Below are 18,950 nucleotides of genomic sequence, written 5' to 3'. Positions count from 1 at the left end.
ACATAAAATAAAAATACTTTTTGCAGTTTCTATGGTGACCAATTAAATATTGTATTTATGTCAGGGTTCAAACAAAAAAAATCTACCGAGTTTCCTAATAAACACAATTATGTGTTTATTGTCTAAGCAAAATTTAATCAATAAAGATGGAATAATTGGTTAATATACATAGTCAATAATGTAGGAGTATAAATGTTATCCCTCTAAATGTCCTGAAAACACATGCACACACTTGGTGCAAACACTTGGATGAAAATAATACTGATTAGCAAGGTTAGATCTCATGGAATACAAGGGGAATTAGCTATTTGGATACAGAGCTGGCTCCAAGGTAGAAGACAGAGACTGGTGTTGGAGGGTTGTTTTTCAGACTGAAGGCCTGTGACCAGTAGAGTGCCACAATGATCAGTGCTGGGTCCTCTACTTTTTGTCATTTACATAAATGATTTGGATGCGAGCATAAGAGGTACAGTTAGTAAGTTTGCAGATGACACCAAAATTGGAGGTGTAGTGGACAGGGAAGAGGGCTACCTCAGATTATAACAGGATCTGGATCAGATGGGCCAATGGGCTGAGAAGTGGCAGATGGAGTTTAATTCAGATAAATGCGAGATGCTGCATTTTGGGAAAGCAAATCTCAGCAGGACTTATTCATTTAATGGTAAGGTCCTAGGGAGTGTTGCTGAACAAAGAGACCTTGGAGTGCAGGTTCATACCTCCTTGAAAGTGGAGTCACAGGTAGATAGGATAGTGAAGAAGGTGTTTGGTATGCTTTCCTTTATTGTTCAGAGTATTGGGTACAGGAGTTGGGAGGTCACGTTGCGGCTGTACAGGACATTGGTTAGGCCACTGTTGGAATATTGCGCGCAGTTCTGGTCTCCTTCCTATCGGAAAGATGTTGTGAAACTTGAAAGGGTTCAGAAAAGATTTACAAGGATGTTGCCAGGGTTGGAGGAATTGAGCTATAGGGAGAGGCTGAACAGGCTGGGGCTGCTTTCCCTGGAGTGTCGGAGGCTGAGGGGAAACCTTATAGAGGTTTACAGAATTGTGAGGGGTATGGATAGGATAAATAGACAAAGTCTTTTCCCTGGGGTCGGGGAGTGCAGAACTAGAGGGCATAGGTTTAGGGTGAGAGGGGAAAGATATAAAAGAGACCTAAGGGGCAACTTTTTCACACAGAGGGTGGTGCGTGTATGGAATGAGCTGCTCGAGGAAGTGGTGGAGGCTGATACAATTGCAACATTTAAAAGGCATTTGGATGGGTATATGAATAGGAAGGGTTTGGAGGGATATGGGCCGGGTGCTGGCAGGTGGGACTAGATTGGATTGGTATATCTGGTCGCCATGGACGGGCTGGACCAAAGGGTCTGTTTCCATGCTGTACATCTCTTTGACTCTATAATAAACATATTTTTGTACAGAGATTGACTTTTTGAAAGAAACAAGCTTTGATCAATGCATTCATGAAAGCAACTGGATAATGTGTACGATGTTCCAGATTCTGTTGCTCTGATGTTCTGGTACATGCAGTCAAGTCACTAATCATGTACAGTCATCTTTGAATTCTTGTAGACACAGCTTGCTCAGGAAATACAATATCAAGATGTCATTTAAATCGTTCATTCAAACAAAAACACATTTCACCTTGAACTAACGTAATGCAGAAATGGAAGAGATTAGCTGGACAGTTTGTTCACAGCAAGCTTTCATAGTTTCATAGTGATAGAAGCAGGAGTAGGCTATTGGGCCCATTGAGCCTGCTCCGCCATTCATTAAGATCATGGCTGATCTATCCATCGTCACAGCTCCTTCTACTTGCATTATCCCCATAACCCATAATTCCCTACCATGCATAAACTCATCCAACTGTGTCCTGAATACATTTAATGAAGCTGCCTCTACTACTTCCTTGGACAGGGAATTCAATAGATTCATTACTCTTTGGGAAAAACAGTTCCTCCTCATCTCTGTCCTAAATCTACTCCCCCTAATCTAGAGATCATGTCCCCTAGTCCTAATCTCACCTACCAGCACAAACAACTTGCCTGCCTCTATCTTATTTATCCCTTACATTGTTTTATATGTTTCTATAAGATCCCCTCTTAATCTTCTAAATTCTAGCGAATAGTCTCAGGCAGCTCAACCTCACCCCATCAAATAACACCCTCATCTCTGGAATCAACCTGGTGAACCTCCTCCTCACCTACTCCAAAGCCAGTATATCCTTCCTCAAGTAAGGAGACCAGAACTGCGCACAATACTCCAGGTGCAGCCTCACGAACACCTTGTACAATTGCAGCACAACCTCCCTGCTCTTAATTCAATCCCTCCAGCAATGAAAGCCAATATTCCATTTGCCCTCCTGATTACCTGTTACACCTGCAAATCAACTTTCAGTGATTCATGTACAAGCACTTAAGTCACTCTGCACAACAACAAGCTTTGATCTTTCACCATTTCAATTATACTCTGATCTACTATTTTTACTTCTGAAGTGGATAACCTCACATTAACCAACATTGTACTCCATCTACCAGCCCCTTGCCCACTCACCTCACCTATCTAATTCTCTGCAGACCCTCCACATTCTCTGCACAGTTTGTCTTTCCACTCACTTTAGTGTCATCAGCAAACTTGGATACATTACACTCAGTCTACTCTTCTAAATCATTTATATATCTCATGAACAGTTGCGGACCCAACATTGACCCCTGCAGCACCCCACTCACCACTGATCTCCAGCCAGAGAAACACCCATTTAGCCCAACTCTCTGCTTTCTATTGGTTAACCAGTCCTCTATCCATGCAAGCACATTCCCTGCCACTCCATGCATTCTTATCTTATGGATGAGTCTTTTAGGTGGCACCTTATTGAATGCCTTCTGGAAATCTAAGTATACAGCATCCTCCTGTTCCCCTCCATCCACCATGCTTGTTACATCCTCAGGTTTGTTAGTCACGACCTTCCCTTCAATTCCTGCAAGATTTCCTCCAATTCAACTTAATAAAGGTGAGCACCCCTCCAAATCAACTTGCTCTCCACAGGCTTTCCTACAATTCAGCTGATTCTTAGCAGGCTTTACCTAAACCAGCTAAAACAAGAACCTTTTCAAGACAATCACTGTTCAAAACAGCCCAGGATCACCAGCAGTTATTACCAGTTATGGAAATATGGCTAAAAATATTCAGTGAACCTTCATTGTCATATTTTTAAGAAACCATCCCAGATACATCCAGAAAACTTGAAATGAATTCTTTATTTCCACAACTTTCAAAACAAATTTGCAGAACAAATTTTAAAATTTACTGATGACACCACCGTTGGATCTTAAACAATGACGAGACAGAGCACAGGAAGGAAATAGACAGCTCAGTGGCATGATGTAAAGACAACAATCGCATCCTCAATGTCAGCGAAACAAAACAGCTGGACATCGACTTCAGGAAGTGGAGTGGTGAATACGCCCCTGATTGTATCAATGGTGCTGAGGTGGAGGTGGTCAAGAGCTTCAAGTTCTTAGGAATAAATATTACCAACGAACTATCTGGGTCCACCCGTGTCGATGCTACCATCATGAAAGTACATCAATGCCTCTACTTTCTCAGAAAGCTAAGGTAGTTCAGCATATCCACAATAACTCTGACTAATTTTTATAGATGTACCATAGAAAACATCCTATCTGGATGTAACAAAGCTTAGTATGGCAAGACAGTGAGAAATTAGAGTGTTGTGAATACAGCACAGTCAATTATAAAAATCAGCCTTCCTTCCATTGACTCTGTTAACACTTTCTGCTGCTTTGGGAAAGCAGCCAACTTAATCAAAGACCCCTATCATCCAGTTATACTCTCTTCCACCCTTTTCCATTGGGCAGGGGATACAGAAGTGTGAAAATACGTCCCAACAGACTTCAGAAGAGCTTCTTCTTCACTGTTATCAGAATTATGAACGGACATCTCATTTATTAGAACTGAACTTTCTTCACACCTTCTCTATAGCTGTAACCCTATATTCTGCATCCTGTTCTATTACCCTGACTATTTTTGTAAGGTTATGATTTGTCTAGTTAGCACGCAAAAACAATACTTTTCTCACATTTATCATGGTACATGTGACAATAATAAAAATCAAGTCAAAAAAGCTAATTTTATTATTTTTACTGATATTTCAGTCAGGACCTATTAAAATAACTGCTACATAATTTGGAAATTTGCAAATGATCCAACCTGGAATTATTGTGAACCAGCAAGATTTTCAAAGAGGTTAGTAGAAAGAATGGACAAGTGGCAGATGAAATTTTATGCGGTGAAATATGAAGAGATTTGTTTCGGTAAAAAGAAAGCAAAGAAACAATATAAAGGATACAATTCTAAATGGGTAGAGGAGCAATCCAACCTGGAAGCATATGTCCAAAAGTCATTGGAGGTGGCATGACTGATTGAGAAACGAGTTAAAATTAATAAGACATAGAGCACCCTGGAGTTAATTAACTGGGACAGAAAAAAAAAATCAAAGCATTTGATTTTTAAATGTCAATGTTGGATCCATCATTGCTATCATGAAAAAAAACGATGTATAGCATTCCATGACTGACTTACTGCAATGCAGCATAATTGTAATGTTCAAAACCAATGTTCAATATTTTGGTTAAAATTTGTACATCTACTGAGCTACATTGAGATGAAGTACACACCTAAAGGTCCACCAGGTAAAACAGAACTGAAGTATCCTGACAGTTCTTTCTAGCCTTCAAGACACTGATTGACAGATATGCCAGCTCGCTTACCTAACATATTTTGTCAGATTTGTCATAGTCATAGAAATGTACAGCAAGTAAATTTTATTATGCTTCAAAGATTGAAGTTTCCTGATCACATGGACAACGTGACCAGGCTATGTGGCTGTTAATTATTTAATCCATCGTAACCTGATCACTGTATCCATGCATCCAGATTATTATTCCAAAATACAAATCATATTCCAATGTTTACATTGAAGAGAACAGCTGAGCCAGAGTTAGGTCAGCTTTAGACACTCCTATTATGTTTTACACTAGCATCAGTAAATATTCAGAAAAAAAATAACAGCCCCTCAAGCCTACCATACCGTTCAATAGGATCATGGCTGATTTGACTTCAACACCTCCTTCATGCCAGTTCGTCACAGTCCTCAATGTCCCCTATAGTTCAAACATCTCTATCCTTTCTCTTTCAGTAGGGTAGCAAATTCCAGACAGTCTTTACACTCTGGGAAAAGAAATTCCTTTGCATTACAGTTTTCAATGAACATCCCCTCCCTTACTGTGCAACCATGTCCCCTACTTTGAGATTTTCCCACTTATGGAAACATTTTCTCAACATCAACCCTGTCAATTCCCCTCAGACTCTTGTACATTTCAATAAGATTACTCTCGATTCTGCTGAACTCTGATGAATGAAGGCCAAACCTGTTCATTTTTAAGAAGTCAACTCCCTTCATTCCAGGATTCAGCCTACTGACTCTCTTCTGTGCTGCTTCCAGTACCAGGTCATTCTTAAAGACATACCAAAATAGTACACAGTTCTCCAGATGCTACCTCCCCAATGCTGTCACGTACAGGTGTAACAAAACCTGCTTATTTTAAAACCCAACCCCTCCCAAAAATGTCTAAATTTCTACTTGCCTTCTCAACTACTTGTTGTACCTGCACCTGGTTTCATTCACAAAAATACCCAGATCTCACTGCACTGCACCTTTTTTTAGAATCTCTCTCTCTATTTAAATAATGGTCCACCTTTTGATTCTTCCTCCCAAAGTGAATGATCTCACATTTCCCTCCGGCCTTGGGAGGCAATGGCCCAGTGATATCATTGCTAAACCCTCAATTTAGAGACCCAGGTAATGTGAATCCTGCCATTGCAGGAGGTGGAATTTCAATTCAATTAAAATTTAGCATTGAGAGTTGAATGATGACCATGAAATCATTATCAGGAAAACCCATCAAGCTCACTTATGTCCTTTAGGGAAGGAAACTGCCATTATTACCTGGTCTGGCCTAGATATGACTCCAGAACCACAGCAATGTGGTTGACTTTTAACTGTCCTCTAGGTAGTTAGGAATGGACAACAAATGCTGGCCTAACTTGTGACACCCACATCCTGTGAATGAATTAAGCCCCTCTATATCCCCTTGCAGATCTTTTATGTCCTCATTGTATTAAGCCCTCCCAATTACTTTCATATCATCAGCTAATCTAGACACATTTTACTCTGCACCGTCCAAGTCACTAATATTAACTGTAAATAATTGAGACCACAGAACTGATCTTTGTGATATTCCATGAGTTTACATATTTCCAACCTGAAAAAGATCCATTCACCCACACTCTGTCTCCTGTATGTTAACCAATCCTTAGTCCATGCTAATACATTATCTCCAATACCATGAACCCTTATCTTGTGCAATAATCTTTTCTCCTCAAATGCCTTTTGGAAATCCCCTTGATCAACTCTGCTTGTTGTACCTCCAAAAGGTCTCTAGCATATATGTCAAATAAGATTTCCCTTTGCAAGACAATGTTGATTGTATTTAATTGAATTAAGTTTTACTAAACATCCTGATATTTCTTCCTTAAAATTGGACTCAAGCATTTTCCCATTGATAGATGTTAGCCTAGAGTTTCCTGCTTTCTGACTCCCTCCCTTCTTGCACACAAATGTCACATTCCTCCTGGAATCCAGTGAGTTCTGGAATATTTTGACCAATGTCTCCACTGCCTCTGCAGCCACTTCCTTTCAGGTCATCAGGTCTCGGTCCAGTGACCCATCTGCCTTTTGTGCCATAGGGTCTTCATTGACTTCTTCCGTTTGTATTACACCAGTGTATTCATCAACTGCTGCTGCCCAGCTTAGACTGATTTCTGTTCTCTTATATATTTTAGACAAGTTCAACTTGTCAGATGTTTTGGTTTAGAGGGGAGGACTGCAGATGCTGGAGATCAGAGTCGAGAGAGTGGTGCTGGAGAAGCACAGAAGGTCAGGCAGCATCTGAGGGGCAGGAGAATCGATGATTTGGGCATACACCCTTCATCAGGAGTTGTTCTGGTTTCTGTTTTTTGTTTCATTGGAATCTGAGAGTTAGCTCCCTGTTTATGTTTACCCATTCTGTTACCTTTCCATCGCCTTTCCAATTCATTTTCTGCTTTAGTTAGGTTCTGCCTCAAAAATACAAAATAAATTTTAAAAATGGATTTGCTAACACCAGTTGCTTGGACCTGATGAACTACATCCTAAGGCATTAAAAGATCAATAGGGATTCCATAGTAAGGGAATCAGGCAAATGTTTCTGCAGTAGTCAAAAAAACTTCAGGATGGTATGCTATCAGGGGAAAGAGTGTTATGGAGAGGCAGCAAGATATTCATCCGGGAGAAGCTGATTTTATCGAGGTTGTCTTCCACAGTAGTAGCAATAACTTAAGGAAGAATGGAGACTGGGCCCAAAAAGGCAATTTCAGGGAGGAGATTGAAAGACAGGACCTCAGGATTATTCCCGGTCCCAACAGTCAATGAACATAAACATATAAGAGTTGAGCAATTGGACATGTCGCTGTAAAACTGTTGTGGGATGGTAAGCATCAGATGTCTGGAATTTTGGAATCTGCTCTGCTGGTCACGCAATTTGACAAATTTATGAAATTTCTTTCAGGATGTAACAAGCAGTGTAGATAAACAGGAACCAATAGATATAGTGCATTTGGATTTCCAAAGGCATTCAATAAGATGTCACATAAAAGGTGCGAGCCCACAGTACTGGTGGTAATATTTTAGCATGGATAGAGGACTGGGTAACTGACAGGGAACAGAGAATGTAGATAATTTTATAACTTGAAAATTACCTATTTATAACTAGTGGAGTGCCACATAAATGATTATTGGGTCCTGAAATATTTACAATCTATATTAATAGCTTGAATGAAGGAATCTATATATTGCAGCTAAATTTGATAAAAGGTAGATAGGAAATCAAGTAGTGAAGAAGATAGAAACAGTTTGCAAGTGAGTGTGTGACCAAAATTTGGTAGAATGAGCACATTAAATTCTCTCTATCCATGAGACCATGACTTGTGATTTTGCCTTTCCACGCCAAAAAATAGCAACTAAACTTAACTACTCCAGGCAAACTCACATAACCTGTTTTTAACAAGCTCCACACTGGCCATCTTCACCAGTCACGGGGATTCTCAGAAACAGAACCCTTGCACATTCGAAGGACTGACTGTATATTGCACAAAGGCATGAGACTGTCCAATTTGACAGAATGAATAGATCAGCAGAGTATTATTTCTATGGAGAGAGTCTAAATTTGCTGCAGTGCAGAGGGACCTGGCTGTCTTTGTGTATGAATCACAAAAAGTTAGCATCGGGCTCCAGCAAGAAAATGTGGATCTTTATTACAAGGGGGAGGGAATACAGGGCAGTGGTGAAATCACACCTGGAGTATTATGCACAGTTTTGATCTTATTTCTCAACAAGGGATATACCTGCGTTAGACATTAACTCAATTTACTCCATTAACATTATAATCAAAAAACAACTGAAGGTACTAGATACTGCAAAAGTCATGAGGACTGACAAAATTCCAGCAATACTGAAATCTTGTTTTTCAAAGCTGTTCCAGTACAGGTACAACAGTGATATCTATTTGACAACTTGGAAAATTTCCCAGGTGCACTGTGTACGAAAAAAAGGACAAATTCAACCAAGCCAATTATTGCCCTACAAGTCTACCTTCCATCATCAGTAAAGTGATGGAGAGCTCATCAACAATACGATCAAATTGCAAAGGAATAACCTGGTTTCCGCCAGGGCTACTCAGTGCCAGACCTTTGTTTTGAAAGAGTCTTGGTTCAAACACAAACAAAACAGCTGAACTCAAGACGTGAAGTGAGACTAACTGCCCTTGACATCGAGGCAGCATTTAATCTAAAATGGTATCAAAGAGACTATTCAGGATGATCTGGATAAAGGAATTGAGGGCATTGTTGCTAAGTTAGCAGATGACACAAAGATAGGTGGAGGGACGGGTCATGTTGAAAAAGTGGGAAGGCTGCAGAAGGACTTAGACGGGCCAGGCGATTGGGCAAAGAAGTGGCAGATGGAATACAATGTGGGGAAGTGTGAGGTTATGCACTTCGGGTTAGGAAGATTGGGGTGTCGTCTATTTTTTAAATGGGAAAATGTGAGGACTGCAGATGCTGGAGGTCAGAGCTGAAAATGTGTTGCTGGAAAAGCGCAGCAGGTTGGGCAGCATCCAAGTTTCCTGAAGAAGGGCTCATGCCCAAAATGTCGATTCGCCTGCTCCTTGGATGCTGCCTGACCTGCTGCGCTTTTCCAGCAACACATTTCCAGCTATTTTTTAAATGGGGAAAGGTTTTGAAAATCGAAAGCACAAAGGGACTTAGGAATCCTCGTTCAGGATTCTCTTAAAGTTAACATGCAGATTTGGTGGAGTTAGGAAGGCAAATGCAATGCGAGCATTCATTTTGAGAGGTTTAGAATGTACTGTTGAGGCTGTACAAGGCCCTGGTCAGACTGCATTTGGAATATGGTGAGCAGTTTTGGGCTCCAATTCTAAGGGTCTAGAGATGATTTACAAAGAATGATCCCAGGGCTGAAGGGCTTATCAGATAAGACGTGGTTGAAGACTCTGAATTAGAAGGATGAGGGGGAATCTGATTGAAACTTACAGAATACTGAGAGGCCTGGATAGAGTGGATGTGAAGAGGATATTTCCATGAGTAGGATTGACTGGGGGCACAGTCTTAGAGTGAAGGGACAACCCTTTAGAATTGAGATGAGGAAGACCATCTTCAGCCACAGGGTGGTGAATCTGTGGAACTCAGAGTCACAGAAGGCTGTGGAGAGAAATCATTGAATGTTTTTAAGGCAGAGACAGATAGGTTCTTGAATAGTAAGGGGATCATAGGTAACGGGGACAAGGCAGGAAAATAGGGTTGAAAAACATTATCAGCCATGATTCAATGGTGGATCAGATTTGATGGGCCAAATGGCCTAATTCTGTTCCTATATCTTATAGAAAAACTGGAGTTAATGGGATATGGGGGGAGCTTCTCCACTGGTTGGAGTCATACCTAACATAAAGGATACAGTTGTTGGAAGACAATTATCTCAGCATCAAGACACCACCACAGGTTTTTGTCAGGTTAGTATCCGAGGCCCATTTCACAATGATCTTTACTCCATCATCAGGTCAGAAGTGGAGATGTTCACTGACGATTGCACGACGTTCAGCATCATTCCCAATACCTCAGATTCTGAAGATGTCCAAGTCATTACGTACCAAGTCACAGACGACATTCAGATTGGAACTAATTAGTGATAAGTAATATTTCTGACACACAAGTACCAGGTTGAAGACCTCCAACAAGAGGAAATTAAACCATCAACCCTTGGCACTCAATGGCATTATTCAATATCAACATCCCCATGGGTTATTATTGAGCAGAAACTGAACTGAGCTGGCCATACCACTACAGCATGCTCTGATATAACAGATAGTTCAGTTTCTGTGTGATACCGTATTATAAGAAAATTGTGTAATACTAGCACCACTTAAGCCAATGGGACCGGAATCGTGTTATAGCCAATAGAGGGAAGAAAAGTTCACTTTCTACAAATAATGGTCTAATTTATTCAATCGCATTATATTCAATTCACATTGAAGGAACACATGTTATAGCAGAACCGACTGTGTTGTAGCTATAGAGCAAGTCAGAGACTAGGAATTCTGCAGTGAGTGACTCACTTCTAGTTTCCCCATTGCGGTCCATCATCTACAAACCATAACTCAGGAGTGGGATGGAATATTCTCAACATGCCTCGAGGAGTGCAGCTCCAACAACACACAAGAAGCTCTACACCAGGACAATCACGTGATTTGCACCACATCCACCATCTTTGACATTTGCTTCATTCACCATCAATGGACAGCAGAAGGACTATGTATCATCCAGAAGATAACCTGCAATAACTCACCTTCCAAACCTGAAACCCTTTTCACCTAGGAGGAGAAGGGCAGCCAATACATGGGATACCTACAAGTTCCTCTCCATGCCATGCACCATTCTTGATGTGGAGGTGTTGATGTTGGACTGGGTTGAACAAGGTCAACAATCACATGGTACCAGGTTAGCGTGCAATAGGTTTATTTGAAAATGCTAGCTTTCGGAGCGCTGCTCCTTCATCCTGGAACTATGTTACCATTCCTTAATTGTTACATGGCCAAAATCCTGGAACTCCCTTCTTAACAATACTGGTTGTGTCCCTACACCCCAAAGACTTCAGTGGTTAATGAAGCCATCTCACTACCATCTTCTCAAGAGCAATTAAGGGTATGCAATAAATTCTGGCCTAGTCGGTGACACCCAAATCTCATAACCAAATAAAAAACAGTATTCCAGAGAAGGTTCACTTGGCTGATGCCAGGGATGAAGGTGTCATTTTACTACAAAAGGTTAAGCAGGCTAGGCCTATACTCATTTGAATTGAGAAGAATGAGTTCATCTTATTGAACTATCCCAGAATCTGAAGGGTCTGACACAGTTGAGGATGAGCAGATGTTTCCCCTCGTGGAAGAAGCTAGAACCAGCAGACACAGTTTAAACAAATGAGGTTTCCATTTTAAGCTGGAAACGAGGAGGGATTTCACCTTTCAGAGTGTCCTCAGACTTTGGAATTCACTTGACAGAGAGTAATGGAGGCTAGATTGTTGAATGCATGCCGGGGGGAGGATGGCAGAGGGCAAGAACAGAAATGAAGTTACGAACATATTCAAATTAACAGCGGAGCAGGCTCGAGACGTCAAACGGTTTAAACCTGCTCCTGTTTCTTTCATATTTCAAACCACACTAAAATAAATATCAGGCGGATACTGTAATATGTTTCAGTAATTTTGTCTGCATTGATAAGAGAGAAATAAATGTAACATTGTTGTTAATAATGGTGAGCATTCATTCAGCCACAGAATGAAGATGCATTCTGTGAAAAAGCATTAATATAATACTGAACGTTTACATAAGTATAGAAAGCTGATTATTCGAGAAATTAATTGGGGAGTTCTTCTGCTCTCACACTGCAACTTCAATGAGAAATCTGTGAAAACCCCAGAGAAACTGTATGTATAAGTCACCAGTTTTTGCATTTTGGGCATTACTCTGCTAATCTCCATAAGACCATAAAACATAGGAACAGAAATAGCCTATTCAGCCCATCGAGTCTGTGCTTCCATTCAATGAGATCAAGTTGATCTGACAATCTTTAACTGCACCTTCCAGTCTCTTCCCAATAGCCCTGATTCCTTTACTGATTAAAAATCTCTCTCTCTCAGCCATGATCTTTATATTTAATGACCTAGTTCCTACAGCCCCAACCATAAATAATTCCACAAAGTCAGAAGCCTCTCAAGGAAGAAATTTCACCAAATATTACCTGCTGAACTTGTGTGTTTGCTTTTTGTGATTTATATGCCAGGAGTCTCAAATCCCTCTGTGCTGTGTCTTTCTTAAGTCTTTCTCCATATATATATAATATTCAGCTCCTCTATTTTTTCTATCAATGTGCATAACTTCACATTTCCCAATATTATATTTCTGTTGCACTTTCTTTGCCCATTTGCCTATCTAACTGTCTATATTCCTCTGCAGACTCTTTGAGTCATCCTCACAACTTGCCTGCCCATCTATTTTTGTGCCATCTGCATTCTTGGCTATTATCTATTCATTTTCCAAACACTAGTCATTATTTATATTGTAAATAATTGTTGGCCCATCACTGATCCCTATAGCACTCTATTAGTTACAGGTTGTCATCTTGAAAATGTCATCCTTATCCCAACTTTGTCTTCTATGAGTTAGCCACTCCTCTATCCATGCTAATATATTATCTCCAACATCATGGGCTCTTATGTTATTAAGTAGCCTAATGTGTGATACCTCATCAAACACCTTTTAAAATTCCAAATATGTCACATCCACTACTTCTCCTTTATCTATCCTGTTTGTTACCTCTTCAACTTATTCTAATAAATGTGTAAATAAAGGTTCACCCACGAAAAATAGCTGGGAGTTAATCAGTAATTTTTACTGTTAAATGAATTTGCGCTGATAAATACTATGTTGCACTTGCATTGTCACCACAAGTTATTCTGTTATGTGGTTTTATGCCCAAATCCATAAGTTTGGATTCAAGATAGACTGATTGAGAAGATTACAAGTACAAGAAGTGTTTTCAGACTTAGGCTTTTTTTTAGAACTCTGTTTATTACATATTAAGCACTCTTATACATGGCAATTTGAGATCTACCAGGCTCTAATTTTACTGTTACATTATTGAAAGACTATTCTCTGCATGTGCTTCCCTCTTCATTCTAACTTAGCTCTAGCCACAAGGTGCTACTTATGCCCTGTAGGGAGCACCACCGTTACATATCGCAAGTTTGCTCCACAACCTTAAAGGTTTTTCACAACACCAATGAAGGTGCAGTGCAAAAATTGTAATAATATTGTTGCTAAATGAAAAGAAATGTATGCTAAATCAAAATATGATCAATGTAGCAGCTCAGTAATGTAGTAATGAGTCAGGTGTAAGCCACAGGCCACACAGTATTACAATGCACAGTGATTTTCATGTTTCTAAAGATTTAGTAACTAGAAATAACTAGAAATTCAAGCAGCAGAAGACACATGAGGGATAGATATAACGGCTGCATCCTTTTTCCATAACTTCACCCAAATATATGAGATTGAGCTGCTCTGTAGACATCCAAAATAATAAAGTTCACTGATTTATATTTACTCTAAGATTCTTTGAGCAAAATTAATTTTCTGCATCATCGAATTCATCATGGATTTAATTTAGCCATAAAATCATGGTGCTAACAATTAACATGGACATTCAGGAACATACTTAAAGAGTTCATTCATTTTAAACAGGTTAGTCACTAGTGTGGACAATTAGGCTGCTGGTTAGCTTGTTTGCCTTTGTTTTGTCCATTTGCCCCACTCCATTGTGCATTTTTTGGCACAGTGGTAGTGTCCCTACCCCTACACCCAGAAGGTCTGGTTCAAGTTGCATCCCCCCCAAGACATGTATCATAATGTACCTGAACAGAGCAAACTATCAACTTCATTTCACAAGTTATCTGACATTTGGGAATGGCTTTGTGATGGCCATGGATTGCTTTAGAATGATTTTATTCTAGGTCTAGTAGATCTGATTTTGGAGCTTGAGAGGGAGAGTCGAGTCAAAAAGCTAGAAGAAAGCAGCAGCAACTAAAAGAAGAGTCAGCAGGGTAAGATTACAGGTTTAGCACTTGAAGCAGTGTAACAGTTGCACTGGTATAGAAATCCATTTTTAAAAATTACCAATTGATGAAGCCCTATTACTTTCTAGTTAACGAATTGAAGATATAAAACCTGGTGCTAAACATAGTGTACTTAAATTCAAGATAAAGAAAACAGAAATTAGATTATCAATACAGCAATTCTAGGACTATCCGCCACTTTGTAGTATTTTTTCATTCTCCAATTTTCAAAATGTTCATCCTCAGCGTGCCGTTTAAAGAATGTGCTAGATTGTCATCAATTACATATGTTATGTATGCAGAAAAGTATTTGTAGACAGAAAATATTATTCCCAGTTGTTTGAAATTTAATATTCAATTTCATCTAATTGAAATACTACTGTTCAAGCAGAGATCAAGTTTTAAATTTTGACAATATTCGAAATTCAGGACTAGTGAATTCAAGACAAACAGAGTCAGCATGGCTTCATGAAAGGGAAATCGTGCCTAACTAATTTATTAAAGTTTTTTGAGGAAGTCTCAACCAGAATAGATAGATAGGACTCAGTAGATGTGTTGTGTTTGGACTTCCAGAAGGACCTCACAAAAATTCAAGCCCACAGTATTGGAGGCAGTATATTGGCTCATGGTCAGGAAATAGTGACAAGTGGTTCTTTTTACAGGTTGGAGACCCATGACCAGTGGAGTTCAATAGGAGCCAGTGCTCAGACCACAACGGTTTACAACATCCTATAATGACTTGAAGGAAGAGGATGCAATGTAGCCAAACTTACAGATACAAAAATAGGTGGAAAGGCAAGTTGAGAAAGGGATACAGACAGAGTTTAGAGAGATATTGATGTTTCAAGTAAGTTGGCAAAAAGTTTGCAAATTGAGTATAATGCAGGAAAGTGTGCAGTTTTTCATTTTGGAAGCGAGAGCAAAAGATTATTTAATTGGAGAAATACCGCAGAAAGCTGCAACACAAATGGTCTTCGGGGAGACTTGTGCATGAAACACAGAAGGCTAGCGTACAGGTGTAGCAGGTAATGAGAAAGCAACGATAGAATGATGGAATCAAGGGGATTTGAGTATAAGAGTGGGCAAGTCTTGCTCCAACTGTATAAGTTGCTAGTCAGATCACACCTGGAGTACTGTGAGCAATTTTAGTCCCCTTATTGAATAGAACTGGAGTTCAGAGAAGGTTCACTAGGATAATCCCCAGTATGGAAGGACTGTCTCATGAGCAAAGATTAAACAGTTTGGGATTTCACTCACTGGAGTTTAGAAGATTAAGAGGTGATCACAATGAAATGTATGGGACTCTTAAGAGGCTTGACAGGGTAAATGCCGAGAGGATGCTTCCCTTCATGGGAAGAGTCTAGGGCCAGAGGCATAGTCTCAGAATTTAAAACTGAGATGAGGATGAATTTCTTCTCTCAGAGAGTTGTAAGTCTTTGGAACTCCTTGGCACAGAAAGCAGTGGGGCTGAGATTGATAGATTCTTGATAAGTAGGGAAATCAAGGGTCTAAGGGAAAGGTAGGAAAGTGGATGTGAGGAACTTTGAATCAGCCCTGACCCGATGGAATGATGGAGCAGGCTCGTGGGACCGAATGGCCTACTCCTGTTCCTATTTCTTATGGCGTTATAGTAACCCTTCAGTCGAAGCATAAGCTCTATGTAAGTATTGCAGAGCCAGTTATCACATTGATGCTATTATCAACTGCAAAGCATTATTCAACAAAAATTGAGTATTGGTATTATTCCTGAATGAGACTTTACAAAATAAAACATGCACTGATTGGCAAAATAAAGCATACCTGTTAGGAGACATATACCAGAAATAAGGATTTAGGCTTAAATGCATATCTTTTTTTAAGTACAGCATAAGAGTTTGACATACAAGTATACGCACCAACTGTATTGCAGGGCACCTAAATGCAGTGCCTTTTTGAATAATGTACATCATCCATCTTTCAAAGCTGCAGCATCTTGTTCAGTAACATTTGTTTTTGAAAGGTATATATGACAGTATATTTTACAGAACCCACCTCCATTCGCTAATAGGTTCTCTTGAGCTTTATCCTTCGAATCTTCCATAATATCCGCTGTGTACTGCGCCAGCTTCTTTACAATACTTAAAAAAAAACACATGCAAACAAAACCAACTCTAAGTAACTGATAGAAAACATGGTTAGGAGTCATTTAAAATACATATTTAAATGAGTAAAAGAATAAATTGCGGCAAAAATTTTAATTGCTGCTGTAAATACCCATCTCAGATATGTGACGCTTCTAAACAGGCTACGTTCTTTTCCTTTGTTTACTTCATCTCAAACCCCTCCCACCCTCACTCCACCACACATTGCACATCAGGCTCAAAAAGGGACAGAGGTGATCCAGACAGCTACAGGCCAGACAGCCGAACACTGGTAGTGGGAAAAGTTTTAAGGCAATAAACAGAGTCAAAATTGCCACTTGAAAAATTATGGGTTAATGAATGACAGCACAAATTTGTTAAAGCCAAATTATTTTTGACCAATAGAGTTATTTAGTGAAGGGAGAAGAATGGTATGGATTTTCAAAAAGCATTTTATAAACTAGCACATAATAGACAATTGAGCATGGAATTAAAAAAGGCAGTTGTAGTGGGGATATAAACTTGGCTAAATAACAAACAGTAAAATGTAGTGGTGAATTATACAAACTTGCAGGAAGTAAACAGTAGTGTTCCTCTCAGTGATTGGTATTTCAAGAACTAGTTCTTTTTTTGTTAGCCATATTATTGATCTCAGGTTGAATGTACAGCACACAATATCAAAACCCACAGACAACATGAAGCTCAGAAATGCAGTGGATGAGGAGGATTGGAACCAATTTAGGATGACATAGAGAGATTGGTAAAATGAGCAGACACCTTGCAGATACAATTTTATGCAAAGTAGCAATACATTATTAGAGAGAACAAAAAAGAGCAATACAAATTAAATAGTACAATTTTAAAGCAAGTGTTGGAACAACTTTTTTTACTAATTCACTTTTATAAATAATTACTAAGAAGGGGACAAGAAAAAATATTACTTTTTTAACATATAAAAGTTAATATGTAAACTTTGGTGAAAGCATTTTGGTACACAGGTCTTGAATTAAACAAACAATACCCAAGCAAAAATTGCAATCAATCAAATGAAAAAGTACCTTCAAACAAAAAGGTACTCCATTAAAAAAGCAACATTTACATCCATTATTTAGTCAGAACCTTGGAGAATACAGTTAAAAACATTGTTCCTAGAATGTTTAAGTAATGCTAGGATAATTTCAACATTATTAATAGATTGATTGAAAAAAGTGGAATTAGTTTCATAAGAGCTTTAAAATGGTATTTGCTCTTAATGTAACAAAATAGAAACCTATTGGTAATCTCGAGTATGAGAAGCATAATAAGGCTATTGTTCCTTAGTTCGTCTAGTGGACTTGTTAGAGGCTGCAAAATTCATCAGGAGCAATTTACACTGGGTTAAGGCCTTACTTGGACTGTTAGGATGAATAATTTACAAAGCAAGATGCAACTTATCAGAGGGCGCAGGATAGGTGATGACATAACCCTTATTTGGCAAATCACATATTCAATGGGGAAGAGGTTTAAAAGCCTTCTGAAGATGGCTTCTGGGAGTGGAGATAAGATCCAAGTTGGAATTCTTGGATTCCTGAAGATTAAAGATTTTCTTCACCTTTATCAGCTTGAGGCCCTTTATAAAGGAGTCTGCATGTGGATGAGTCCTCATGTTTTACCGGAGGCACAAACATCCGCTCTACCAGGCCTAACAGCAAGGTTAGACTTCCAAGTAGTTTAAAGCAGGATGATATTGGAGATGATCTCTAGCAGCTGCATTATGTACAAACCGCTGAAGAAAAACATCCTTTTCAGAAGAACATCAGAAGTTCAAGATCTTGCTACTTATGTTCCTCAACAACTGCATACATTATGGGCTGGATTTTATGGTCAACAGCTGGCAGAGTTGAACACAGAATGACATAAAATCTATTGAGTGGCCTGCCTGTTGTTTACATGCCCACTACAACCTATCTGAGGCAGCAAGGGAGACATGAGTGACCTGGCCTACCTTGGGGCTTGCTGAAGTCCTTAAGAGGCCACTAAAGCACCTCAAGGCAGAACTGTCAATTGCTTACCTGCAGTAGGGGGAGTACATGCCATATGAGTAGACCATCAACTTTTGCTGCATGGTTTGGTGTCAAAAGAGAGGTAGGGTAACCTCTTTTCGGAGGACCCTGCACGACTGGACTTACACTCACCACCCTAATTCCTGTCCCCTATGGACCTTTGATCCCAGTTCACACCCCGACACTCCACTCCTACATTTCATCTAATCATGCCATTTCCCATGAATATCGAATCCAGACTGACTTGTCCAATGGGGCTCGTCAGCTCTGGGGACTTTTGTTGTGTTCTTTCATAAGAGTTGGCTGTCACTGGCTGGTCCAGCATTTATTGCTCACTCCTAGTTGCCCTGGAGATGGTGAGCTGCCTTCATAACAGCTGCATTCTGGATTAGTGGTGCTGGAAGAACACAGCAGTTCAGGCAGCATCC

General features: G+C 39.6%; 1 protein-coding gene across 3 annotated transcripts in view; it reads right to left on the bottom strand.

Moving 5' to 3' along the window:
- Nucleotides 1-18,950, bottom strand: part of LOC140465872 (V-type proton ATPase subunit C 1-A-like) — a 74,093-nt gene that overhangs the window by 48,653 nt on the left and 6,490 nt on the right. For all 3 annotated transcript variants that reach the window (XM_072561757.1, XM_072561747.1, XM_072561766.1), the window contains one exon: nucleotides 16,392-16,477. In XM_072561757.1, coding sequence (XP_072417858.1) covers nucleotides 16,392-16,477 — 86 coding nt within the window. The remainder of the gene's footprint in view (nucleotides 1-16,391; nucleotides 16,478-18,950) is intronic.

The sequence above is a fragment of the Chiloscyllium punctatum genome, chromosome 3 (assembly GCF_047496795.1).
Source record: "Chiloscyllium punctatum isolate Juve2018m chromosome 3, sChiPun1.3, whole genome shotgun sequence".
NCBI classification, from domain to species: domain Eukaryota; kingdom Metazoa; phylum Chordata; class Chondrichthyes; order Orectolobiformes; family Hemiscylliidae; genus Chiloscyllium; species Chiloscyllium punctatum.
Note: the sequence above shows the minus strand (reverse complement) of the source record. Positions and strands in the feature narration are given on the sequence as shown.